Raw genomic sequence first — 13,244 nt, forward strand, 5'->3', positions numbered from 1 at the left:
CTCACCTGTTACCCTACACAGCCCTACTGCACAGCTGTGCCCTAAGAGGCAACCAAGAGGAGATAAACCTTGCTAAAACTACAGCAACACTCTGCGCAATCCTGAATCTTACAGAACCCCTCAAGTCCTAAGAATGGGAAATTTAAAGCAGACCTCAACTTTGACAACAGTGACCTTTTAAAGACGGGTTTACTCTTTACTACTGGAAAGCAAGATTAGGAATTGCTCAGAGGCAGTCAGCCTGCGTGGTCACCACTTCTTGCAGAGAAATTGCAGCTTCTATTATGATTACTGATACATGAACTGGGTGATCTTTAAGGTCCTTCCCAACCCAAACCATTCTACAATTCTAACATATGTTTCTTATAAGAAAGTACATCATCTAATCACCTGACCAAACCCATTTTTCCCACAGATTCTCCTGACCTGCTTAAGCTTCCGGATGGCTTTTAGGATGCACCATGAGCACCACATACCCAACCAACCACAGAACCATAGAATCACTGAAGCTGGAAAACACCTCTAAGATGACCCAGCCCACCCTCCATCAAGCCCACATCCTTCAGTGCCACATCTCCATGGTATCTGAACACCTCTAGGGATGGTGACTCCAACACAACCCTGAGCAACCAAGTGCTGTTGCAACCACCAATGTTTGAGGGTGTTTTTTCCCCCTCAGATAGGCTAAAAGGTCTTAAAACTGGAGATGCAACCCAGCCCCACAGAGCAGTTACTTAAAACATGCATCCTTGCTTTCAGAGAAGGCCCTCAATCCATCTGTTTGTGTGGCTGTTGGAATGCCTACAGGACATCCCCAGGGACACAATGAAAGCATTTGTGACAGAGGGAAGCACTGCTGCTTGCTCCCCGGTCCAGCTGGGGGTGCAAACACAAATCATGGAACCAGTAAGATCCATTGGGTCTTTTCCAAGAGACAAAAGCAACACATGACGAGCCTGAGCAGAGGCACTTACAGTGTTGGCCAACACCAGGAGCTGCAGCTGCTCCACAAAGAACCCAACACAGGCAGCTGTGCTCTGTTCTGGGTGTCAGTGGCTGATGCACATGGAAAATGAGCCTTGGTTAATGAACCTGTTGTGGAAATAGTTCTTAAGCCTGCTGTATGCCCAAATTACCAGGTATACAAGATGCTTGCGTCGCAGAGAGGCTCCAGCTGATTTATTCCTTTCTTACCTTGCTTCTAGGTATGACTTACAAGGAGATGGAACACCAGTAAATAACAGGACACTGTTAAAACCAGCATTTGACAAATACCTCCTGAGCATTTTAAATACACTGGGAGAAGCCAGACTTTAAGCTGCAGTGCAAGGAGCTGCATGGGAGCGCAGTCCAGACGGACCTTTCTGAGTCCTCCTGCAGCCCCAGTCACTCATTAAAAGTCAGATCCTGGCTCAGAGTAGAGGTGCTCAGCCCCCAGGGTTAAGTGGTGAGTCACAGTTGCAGTTAAATATGCCCAGCACCTCTAATGACTCACGGGTCAGGTGAGAGGAGCAAAATGCTGGAGAGAAGTTATTTTCATTTACATGTGGATTTTACACCTTCATGGTTCATGTTTTCATTGTCCTCACCAAAGAGCAAGGGCAGATATAGTCTCTCCTCATCCCATGGCCTGAAGTAAACCACAGCACCTTGAGCAAAGAGTTCTGCCTGAACAGTCTAGAAAGTGTCCATTGCCTCAATGGGAAAATACTGCAGAAATATCAGCAACGCTTCCTCAAGGAATTTGATTCCTTCCTCCACTTGCAACAGACCCTCTCTGAAAGCCTCACAGATTCTCTGTTTATCTTTCAGGAATTACAGTTTTGGTTGACCAGTTCCTGTACGTAAGTAAGATCACTTCTATGCTCACTTCAGGTTAACTTAGGAACAAAAAAAAGGATTTTTCTACTGCTTCATGAATACAGATGGGAAAGGAGCTCTTCTCATCTCCCACGTTAGTTGCTCCAGTCTACCCATAAACAGTTCAAAGCAGCAATCCAGCTTTGAGCCACCCCACGAAGGTTCTGATTTCTGCACTCGAGAGTTTGAGGTTTATTTATTCCACAGCAGCTGGCTGCAGCCTCACTGCCCTGAGACGGCTCATTCCCTATGTGCACTGCTGGCTTTCCAGCTGTGGAGCTCACCACATGGCCTGATTGACTGTAAGACTCCAGATCTGCAAGCAAGCCAGGAGCCAGCTGAGATCGTCAGCAGGAGTCCAAGGGCCGACAATCTGAGGACTTATTTCTTCAGTCAGACGTGCAGTGCTGGCTTTGTGAGGAACAGAAGATACCTCCAGGCAGGCTGCGGTCACAGCGCTGAAACCACATGGGGTCACATCCCTTTTATCTGATTACCTGGGACTGCGTGCTGCAGCAGGGCAGCGAAGACAAAGTATTCTACAAAGCAAAACTCAAAATGACGTCAAGGGGATGAGTGCTTTGATGCTGCACAATGCAGTAAAGGTCAGCTTACTACGGTCATTGGAAAAACAGCATTTGATGTGGAACCAGACCACGAGTTTAGGACAAAGTGAAGAAATGAGTGGACTGAAGGGGAAAACAGCTCACAGCTAAAGGCAATGAAGCCTTTATAGGTAGATGATGGTTTGATCAAAGGTCATGCTTCAAAATGCTTCTAAAAGAACCAACCTAGCTGAAGGTCTTTTTCCCATGCAGGAAATCACTGAACAAAAGCTGAAGATAACTGTTTTGAAGAATCATAGAATCATAGAATTACTCAGGTTGGAAAAGACCTTGAAGATCATGAAGTCCAACCACAGCCTAATCAGTACTCTAACTCTAAAAACCCTCCACTAAATCATATCCCTAAGTACCACATCCAAACGGCTCCTAAACACATCCAGGGATGGCGATTCAACCACCTCCCTGGGGAGAAAAACTTTCAAGGTTGCCATACGCCCATTCAAAAGAAGGGGTGAGAGACGAGATCCCAGGTTACAGGCAAATAAAGCAACAAAAATTATCACCAATACAGCTTCTATTAATGGCAGCTGCAAGGGAGAAGGGCTAAACCTTCAAGTACAAAGAGAAACATGCAAAGCTGCATTTATTTCTCCCAAGTGTCATTGACCGTCAGAAAACAGCAGCACAGTGCCACAGTACAACAGCTGTATGTAAGAAGCTTAAAAAGGTCTGATTCATCCCAAACATGACTTTCATGCCTCTAGAATACTTATGAAATGCAACTTGAGTAACTCCCACATACTTCCATTTACTGAGCATTTAACATGAATCTTATGTTTAAAAAAAATAATATATATATAGCTTTATTTATCTGCTGGAAAATAAGAAAACCCACATTGTTAGTGCAGGCTTTCTCACATTGCTCACTCTGTGTGCTTGCAAGGCAGTACACTGACTTCAGAGTCGCTTCATTTTCATATGCACCTACAATTACTTGGTGACACAGCCTGTGTCATAATTAGTTTCCTCACTCATCTGCAGAGCAAAGGACAGACTACACCAAAAGCAATTTCACCTCCAGTAATACTAGCAAGGAACCTGCAGCAGAAAGCACTGGGTAACTATGTCCTGAGCCACCTGATGCACACAAAGGCACGGCACCAAACTGAACAGCCAGCCTGCAAACTCCTCCTTTTGCCCATAATGAGCTGCTCACAATTAGAGCAAAAGAACGCGGTTTGTTTCCCAACCTGTTAGTGATCTGATGGCCTCGATGGTTTTTCTTGCAAAGAGCAGCACAGCACTTTTTGTCTGGTTGTTGAATGAGAAAATTGTAACAACAGAGGAAAAAATAGAGGAAGTTTTTCCACCCAGAGGGTGGTGACGCACTGGAACAGGTTGCCCAAGGAGGCTGTGGATGCCATTCAAGGCCAGGCTGGATGTGGCTCTGGGCAGCCTGGGCTGCTGGTTGGTGACCCTGCACATAGCAGGGGGTTGGAACTGGATGGTCATTGTGGTCCTTTTCAACCCAGGCCATTCTATGGTGATGAAAAAAATAGCAGAGCAGAAGTGTTTGCTGCCCTCCAGAGGAAAACCAAATGAAATTACAGTTTTGAAATATTAAGGTAGACATGAGGCCAGACAAGGGCTAGTCCTAACCAGTTTTAAAACCGATTGCTTCAGAAGCTGACAGTGGTATCAAGGAAAAAGCAATGCATTGAGATATGACATCAAGGCAGTGAACAAACTCAGACTGTCAGCAGGGACGACCACCTAATTTTAACAGCTCCAAAATGTCACATCCTTCTCATTTTAATTCTCAGTTCTACCCTGCAAAACACAGTGAAAGTTGTGCATTTGACAAACCAAAGCACGCGTCCGCGAAACAGCCTCTGATTTTCACTTCATCTACTGTAAAATGAGAAGAACATCTCCCTGTCACTCAGTCACTGCAAGGGTAACTGCGTTGGAGAGTGCGAGGGGCGCAGAGCTCCGGAGCAGTGACGCTCTCGGGGCTGAGTCATCCCTTACGGGAGCTGACGTCTGGCCTCCCTCCAAGCCGGGATCAGTTCCCCTTCCCAGCGAAAGGCAATAAATCCCATGGCAATGTGATTCGTCACAACTCCAAATCAAGGTGATGAGGCATAAAAGGCTGAAGTCCAGATGGAATGCCAGAAAATTAGAAAAAAGCTTAGCACTTCCTACCTGAGAAAACAGATAAACCACAGCGCTACGCAGTACGCACAGCAATGCTGGAAGCTGAGCTATAAATATCCTGTGCCTACATATATATTGGGATACATCTTGCCTGTCAAAAAATGAGGCCCAAATATTTGTATTCGGTATCCTCTGTTCTTACAGCAGCTCAATAATATTTTTCAGTAATTACATTCACCAAAACCAAGGTCCTTACTTGACAGCCTCTGCTACGTTATTGGAGGTGTGACCCGACAGCGCATCGTGAAGGTTCCGGATGAAGTAATCCCTGTAGTCTTCAGGCAAGGCCATGAAAGTTCCACCCATCACAATGAACTCCACTTTATCCACGCTGTGACCCAACTGCTTCAGCTGGAAAAGAACCAGTGAGAAATGACCGGTTAATCAGCTGAACAACTGTCCTATCCCCTACCAATGACAAACCATTCATACTTTTGTTAAGGCTGCTTAGAATCCTTCAAGAAACCTGGGGATTAATTCTTCTTACAGGCTCTGTGCCCATGCAACAGACTTTCTTGACAAAGCAGAGTAATTTGAGCACAGCAGCTTGCCAGTATAGTTACAAGTGTTCCAATTTGAAGCTTAGATATGGCTGTAGGAAGTTTCCTCACTTCTGCTTCACTCCACGTAGAATTGGCCTTGAAAGCTTGTGGGGGAAAAAGGAAACTACTCTGAATCCACAGCAAATCTTCCAATGATTTGGAGGTAAAGAGCAAATCAGGAAAAAAATGGGACGGGGCTGAGAATCACAGGACTGAAAATCAGATATTTTCATCCTCCAGTGAAGATAAAAGTAAAAAATCATCTTGGGATGCATGTTCAGAAATATATTCCATATGTAAGTAATGAGCAAGAACGAGCAAGTGGGATAAAAACTCTAAATTATGGTTATAATAGGGTCTGCCATCTGTAATCAAGTGCTGTTCAGAAAAGATGACACCTCAGAAGAGGCTCAGAATTTGAGTTATCCAGTGGAAACAACAGTTAGACAATTAAAAGGTTTGACAATAATTCCTCAGTGGAGATCAACCATAGAATCACTTGAGTTGGAAGGAACCTTCAGGGGTCATCTGGCCCAACGCTCCTGCTATGACCAGGGACACCTGTAGCTCCATCACGGTTACAGATCTATGGAAGAGTTGAGGTTGAAAGGGACCCGTGAAGGTCACGTAGCCCAACCTCTCTGCTCAAAGCAGCAATTTGTTCAGCTCTGTGGTCAGAAAGGCATCAAGGATCTCCAAGGACAGAGACTGCACAGCCTCTCTAGGTCCCTATGTCAGTGCTCCACCACACAGCACACAAGAATTTCCTGCTCAATGGGAGCCTCGTGGCCTTCTCCTGGGAGCCCAGAATTGGACACAGCCCCGCAAACATGACTTCAGCAGTGCTGGGGTGAGGGGATGGAGTGTTGGCAGCACTTCCAATGCAGCCCAGGAGGCTGCTGGCCTTCACTTTCAGCTTGGTGTCCACCATGACCTTTTCTACCAAGCTCCTTCTCAGCTGGGTGCCCTCCTTCTCAGTAGTGCGGGGCTTTGCTGCTCTCTCTCTGGCATATTTCCTCCTGATATCCAATCTAAATCTCCCCAACCTATATTGAAGCTGGGGTATACTGCTAACAATTGGCTTCCAGTTGGAAGAAGCGCTGCTCATCATAACCCATCCCACCCACCATTTGGGGCAATTCAAAGCACTATCATCGTTTTCATCCCAACCACAACATGCTCCCTTTTCACTGTGAAAATGTACCTGTTCCACTCTATGCCTTGTCTGGAGATAGGGGTCATACCGAGCCCGAATGGCCCTCATGGATGTAGGCTACAAAAACACAAAGAGAATTAAAAATAATAATAAAATGGTTAATGGAATTAAAGGCTGTTAAAGAAAAGAACAGACAATTGAGTGGATAGTACTGAGTGGATACTTTACTGTTCATTTCAATTTCTCCTTACTCGCCCAACAGTTGCCCAATGAGAGACCTCTAGAGCTCAGTTAAACACTCCTTATGCCAAACACAGTCCTTCATTTGAAGCCTCTTAACTTCCTACATGACTAGCTGATGGAAGCCTATTAGCAATCCTCAAAGAGAAGGTTCTAAAGAATCCTGCACATCATGCACTGGTTTGTTACTTCATACCAGTTATATTAACAGCACTAAAGAATAAGGGCTCATTTAATCCTGCACAACTCCCACATGCTGATGGTACTAAAGAAATGACTATAACATATCCCCAACAACTGGAGTTATAAAGCAGTTACATATATACAGGATTGTTCTGCTTTGCGCTAATGTTTAAGAAATGAATTTCAAGTCATTGAAAAACAAACAACCACTGGAAAAACAGAAATAAAACCATAGCAAAAGGATGCTGCATCACCAGTTACCAAATTAATCTCAACTGCATTTTACAACTTTGTATCTGTGTAATGGCTATGAGCCTTTTGTGTAGTCAGAATAACTTAGTCACAATGACATCTGCTGCTGTTACACTTTCAGCAGATAAAAGGAGAGAGCTATTTTGGTTTAGCTCAGTACATGCATTAGTGAGGTATCTCACTGCAGACACACTCTCAGATCAGGATATTCTAAGGCCACAGGTGGAATTCAAGAGGCACTACCTCAATAAGTGGCTTCCTTACAGAGCTTGACTTTGCTTAGACCATGGGGAGCTGCAGGTTTGGCAGGTCTAGTAACGCAGGATGCTCAGGTCATTGTCCAGCTCATGTCTGAGTACCATTAAGGACTGAGATGCCAAAACCTCCTGGATCCCTACTGTGCTGTTTGATGACCCTCATGTTAAAATATTCTTATGTTAAGTCACAATTTTCCACGTTCCCAGACACACTCGTTGCCTCTCATCTTTCCAGTGGGCAGCTCCAACAAGGGATACGCTTCTGCCTTTTCTGTACCCTTCCCTCAGACCTTCCCAAAGCCACAGGCAAACATCTACGTTTCTGCCAGACTGTTTAGTTAGGAAAAATCTGACACAGACTGATAACTCTTGTTGAAACGAATATGAGCTGTGGTTCTACAAGCTGCACTCAGCAGTGCCCCAGGGGAGTCAGTAATGTCACCTTCCACTGCTCTTACTCACTTATCACCTACCACAGCTGGAGATTCAAGCTAACAGCTGTTCTCACACCAGCAGGTCCCACACAGCTGCAGTTGCCCTGTTCAGAGTCACAGGCTGCTCTACAGCACAGTACACACAGACCAGTATCAACAGAAGCGAGGCCAGGGAAAAAATAACTGCTGCAATAACTAAGAAGCTCCAGTCTTGTAGCTCAGCTGCTTCACATCTCCGCATTTACAAAGTCTGGTTTTGTTTCTTATTCTTGCAACACGGGTGAATTTGTAGAAGTAATGAGCAGCCTAAGCCAAGCTTACAGAGAGGGCAGGCGCAGCACTGTGGCAGACAGAAGTAATACCTCATATCCAGTGTAAGACTGTGTTGAATATTCAAAATCGGAATCAGGGCCACCTGGGCAGTATCTGCAAGTATTAAAAGACAAAAAAAACACCAGGCATCAAACTCATGCAGTTATAACAACTGTTACCTGTCTGAAGCACTATATATAATATAGAAGGGTGCATGAAAAGCAGGCACCGCTCTGACAATCCCAGATCTCATTAGAAAGGTAGAGGAACATGAATGAGAATGAGGAGACAAAACCAATCCAGATCTGTCAGATGACTACAGCTACAAAACAAAGCTGGTAAAACTTACCAGAAGCAAAATATACCATGGGCACAGTCCTGGAACATGGAATGATTTTAGGGAGCTGCACTGCAGTTTTGGACAAATTGTTACAGATTATTATAAAATAGCAGTTTTCCAATCAGAAACAACTTATCCAGGGAGGTGGTGGTACCCAGTCCCTGCAGACACCCAGGATCAGGTTGGACAGGGCTCTGAGCACTGATGGAGACGTGGGTGCCCCTGCTCACTGCAGGGAGTGGGACAGGTGGCCTTTAAAGGTCCCTTCCAACTCAAACAATTCTATGATAGCTATTAAATTACAACTGCTGTCTCCACAGGTTGGTCTGAAACTCTTTGACAAAGCAAGAAGGACTTATAGCAATCACAGCATGACTGCTAATAATGAGAGGACTGGTAAATGGCAGACAGTAATTAAAAGGAAAATAAATTCATTCTGAAATATCACCAGCTTTCTTTTGAGAGCTATGGGATTAACGGCCCATCTGCAGTTACTGTGCATTCAAACACAACCTGAGGCAGGAAGGCTGTCAGTGCATGTACTGAACACAGCCAACAGACAGGTAACAGAGCTGCCAAAATGCCACCTCCATCAAACCAGAAATATGTAATTCATAACATAATGGATTCATTTCCTTACTGCCCGCCCTGCAAACTCAACCCAAATCATCTGTCACTATTATAAAATTAATGACCAAATTACCACGGCCCAATTAATTTGCTGGCAAAATTTGGGCAGCTCAAGAGATTTCATGAACGTCATTACCTGCAACATCTCAAACACAACAGTTGCTCACGTGAAAAAAGAAATGGAGCCAGCTCGCTCTGTTAGGCAGCTGGTAGTGAGATGCACTGACATCTCAGAAGTCACAAGCGGAAGAGAAAAGCAATGTTTTCAAACAGATGAATTGATATGCCCAGGAAGAAAAAAACCCCATAAAAAACAGATGAGACTTCAGCAACACAGACTTGTAGGTCAAAAAACAGAGGCAACATATTTCAAGGTAAATTAAGCTCAGGTTCCTCAACTCAAATCAAACTCTGAAACTATTCCCTCAGTACCACAAGTTCTTGGCAGATACAGGTCTTCCATCTGTGCTCTCATTTTGTTCCAGAGCCAAGCAATGCCGACCCTGAGCAAGGTTTTTGGTAGACAACACCTGCACCTCCTCAGGTGGGTTTCAGTTCAGCAGTTCTCAAACTTTTTACATTATGCCCTGTTTCTTTTTTGTTGAGTCTTCTCCTGTCTTGCTACACACCCACAGACCTTCGCAGCATTATAACTGATATCAGGTCATCCATATATATTGTTCTGATTCTTACATTCACAAAGTTGTGTAATTACTAAGTAGGGTTTGGCCAACAAAATGTTTTCTGCTTAGTGAAAAACAGTAAACAGGTTAATCTCTGTAGTGTGACACCCAGGTATCAGCAATCTGCAACTGTGCACTTGTGTAGAAAGGAAGCCTGTCCCTTCAACTACTGCTGCAATCTATATCACCTCATATAAAACAACTGAGAAACGGTCCCCTCTTAGGTCACCCAAGTCAGTCATACTTACACACATATGTTGCCAGTGAAGTTAATGTGTGGGCACCTGTGTGGTTTGCACATCACAGCCACGACAGCGATCTGTAATGAGCAGAGAGAAATGACAGTGATTGCTTCTGAAGCTACAAGAATGAAGTGCATGATGATGGCTACGTAAACACGTGCATCTGCGAGATGCTATTTAAAGATGTTCTCTGCTCAGTCTGCCACCTAAAATATCCGCGCATTAACTCGTGAGAAAAAGAAGATTACAGATGTATCAAGAAATAGGAATCCTGTTATTAAGGACTTTCAGCGGTTCAGAATAAGCTGGTAGTGTATTTCGAAGACCCAGGTGTCCTGTGAAATGCGATTAACAGCCCTACTGAAAAGACATCCCAGTATACAGACAGGTATTGAGCAGGACCTCCTAACACACATCTAACACGGCAAGGGTGAGAGTTTACCAATAACACCACCTGCAAGATGAAAATGGGGGAGATGACAAGAAAGAAAAAGCCAAAAGAAGGACAATAAAAATAGCTTCCTCCTTCCACCTCACTGAGACGAGCCTTTTTTGCGGGCTAATCTCACACAGCTTTTCACCCATCAAATGGAAGCGTAACGTAAGAAGCCACTTTCCCTTTGTACAGGAGCAAGGGGCATAAGAGAGACACAATAAAGGTTTGTAGCATCTTCTCAATGGGAGCAACCCACCTTGGATACCAAATTTTCAGAAACCCTGGTTAGAATCATAGAATCACAAGGTTGGAAAGGACCTACAAGATCATCCAGTCCAACCATCCTCCCATTACCATCGCTGCCACAAGCCACTAAGTCATGTCTTGTAGCTTCTCATCCAGACCATTAAGAGCTCAGTGAAATATTCTATAACTACAAATAAGAACGAAGAAACCACAAAGAAGAAATTCTTAATGAAATGCAGATATTTGATTTATAAAAATGCAACACTTGTGGGATTTTGGTTTCTGGTGGTTTCGTTGTTTTTGCCCTCTTAGCTTCAGCTTAGGTATGTTATATTTACAGACAGAAAACTCACAAGCATGCAGCTGAATGCCAGCTGCACTCCTATTACTGCTTTCAGTTTAAAGGACCTCTTATAGAAGTGCATTAACCCCAGCATTTCACCTTTGTGCACTGAGAGGGTCTAACAACTAAGCCACAGTGTTTCTACAGCAACTAAAAAGCCAGATAAACTGCTCTGAAGCAAAAATCTTCCCTCTTCTCTCTCTTCTCCCAGATCATAGAATTACCCAGGTTGGAAAAGACCTTGAAGAGCATCAAGTCCAACCTCAGCCTAACCTAAATGCTTTGAAAGCAATAGCCCGGTGAGCACGTCACCAAAAGACAAGCTGGAAGCTGGCACTGCAGCCAGCACATGTTCGTTAAAGCTTCTGGGAATTATCCATATCTTTGAAAGCAATTAAATCTACCACAATTGAGAGCAGAGAAGGACAGTGGTGGATAGATGGAGGGGATGGCTCCGTGCTTACCCCACTAGCTGTCCTTATGGGCTTGGCCTTCAGCTTTGGCACCAGCGCCTTGCGGTGCTGTGGTGGGACGGCAGCGATGATGTCAACCAACCGTGGCTGTGCTGAGAGTCCATACTTTGCTGAGGTCTTGGTTTTCAGCCTAAAAAGCAGAAACGTCTCACATTAATGACGCCATTCAGAGTTATGTACCTCCATTCCACAGCATCACTGTTCTGTTTGTAGGAGATTGAAGCGGGCTCACAGAATCACAGAATGACCCAGGTTGGAAGGGACCTCAAGGATCATGTAGTTCCAACTCCCCTGCCTGGCAGGGCCACCAAACATACACATTTACTAGATCAGGTTGCCCAGGGCCCCGTCCAACCTGGCCTTGAACACCTCCAAGGACGGGGCATCCACAACCTCCCTGGGCAGCCTGTTCCAGGGCCTAACCACTCTCCTAGTGAAGAACTTCCCCCTAACATCCAACCTAAATCTTCCCTCTTTTAACTTAAAACCATTTCCCCGTGTTGTCCTGCTATTGTCAGCCCTTTCCAAGAGTTTACTCCCCTCCAAAGCTGAGCGTAATTCCTTGCAGCTGCTGTGCTGGGTATTTAGATACAGCAAATAAACCCCAAAGGAAGTTGTTATAGAATATTGGGACAACATTGGGTTATTTCACATATCTTAGTATCCTACACCTCAAATAAGCAACTCGAACGATTCCACCATAATAAAACACTGCACAAACAACACTGGGCATAAATGGCCGCACAAAAAACACCCAACACTCGCGAACCAGCCCTTCATTGTCATTATAGCGACTCACTTGTTCAGATTTACATCCTTTCCCTGCTCCTGAGCCTCGATTAACTGCTTGATGATGTCGGCGATGGTCATCACCATCAGCTCAGCGTGGCTGAGATCTAAAACGAAAACAAACAACCAACCATGTGTATATCCACATACATAGAGCCCAAACAAACCACATCCCACCCCATTACCTTTCCTCTTCTGCCATCCTTCTCCTCCTCTCCCTCAGTGCACACACCGCTACCGTAAAGCGACGCCGCCCGTCGTAAAAGCGTCGCACTGCCGGAAAAACATCGAGGCAGAGGGAGACGCTGTAAGTCCTCCAGCCGCCAGGGGGCGCTGCAGGACCCGGCAGCAAAATGGGGGCGTCCATTGGTTTTAATTGAGGTCTCCTGATTTGTTTGTGCTTCGCTGTGATTTTGCGGCGTTTCATTGACTTTTACCGCTTTTTGTTAATATTTCACAAGGCTTTCTCGGCATTTTATTGTGGCTTTTTGTGACTTAAGGCGGTTTTCTTGATATTTTAGAGGGTTTCGTAGACTTTTCACAGAATCTCACAGAATCACAGAATGACCCGGGTTGGAAGGGACCTCAAGGATCATGTATTTCCAACCCCCTGTCTGGCAGGGCCACCAACACTACCACATTTACTAGATCAGTGTTGCCCTGTAGAGACCCCATAGATCCCATATAGACCCATAGATCCCATAAAGATCCCCATAGACCTCAAGATCCCGATAAGAACCCCATACCCATAAGAGACCCATAACCATAGATCCCATAGAGACCCATTAGATCAGGTTGCCCCGGGGCCCGTCCAACTGGCCTTGACCACCTCCAAGGACGGGGCATCCACTAACCCTCCCTGGGCAGTCTGTTCAGGCCTAACCACTCTCCTAGTGAAGAACTTCCCCCTAACATCAACCTAAATCTTCCCTCTTTTAACTTAAAACCATTTCCCCGTGTCCTGCTATTGCCAGCTCCTTCAAGAGTTTACTCCCCTCCTGGGAGTAAGTTCCTTCAGGTATTGAAAGGCTGCTTTTGCTGGT

At 45.0% G+C, this 13,244-nt stretch overlaps 1 protein-coding gene across 1 annotated transcript in view; it reads right to left on the bottom strand.

Moving 5' to 3' along the window:
- ELP3 (elongator acetyltransferase complex subunit 3) overlaps positions 1–12,414 on the bottom strand; it is a 78,888-nt gene extending 66,474 nt beyond the window's left edge. Inside the window, exons 1-7 of the mRNA XM_015859793.2 lie at positions 12,387–12,414; positions 12,212–12,308; positions 11,404–11,542; positions 9,921–9,991; positions 8,070–8,133; positions 6,390–6,458; positions 4,840–4,994 (exon numbers count right to left, since the gene is read on the bottom strand). Of these exons, the coding sequence (XP_015715279.1) occupies positions 4,840–4,994; positions 6,390–6,458; positions 8,070–8,133; positions 9,921–9,991; positions 11,404–11,542; positions 12,212–12,288 (575 nt within the window). The 5' untranslated portion in view covers positions 12,289–12,308; positions 12,387–12,414. The remainder of the gene's footprint in view (positions 1–4,839; positions 4,995–6,389; positions 6,459–8,069; positions 8,134–9,920; positions 9,992–11,403; positions 11,543–12,211; positions 12,309–12,386) is intronic.
- Between the last annotated feature and the right edge of the window lie 830 nt (positions 12,415–13,244).

This window comes from Coturnix japonica, chromosome 3 (assembly GCF_001577835.2).
Source record: "Coturnix japonica isolate 7356 chromosome 3, Coturnix japonica 2.1, whole genome shotgun sequence".
Taxonomy (NCBI): Eukaryota; Metazoa; Chordata; class Aves; order Galliformes; family Phasianidae; genus Coturnix; species Coturnix japonica.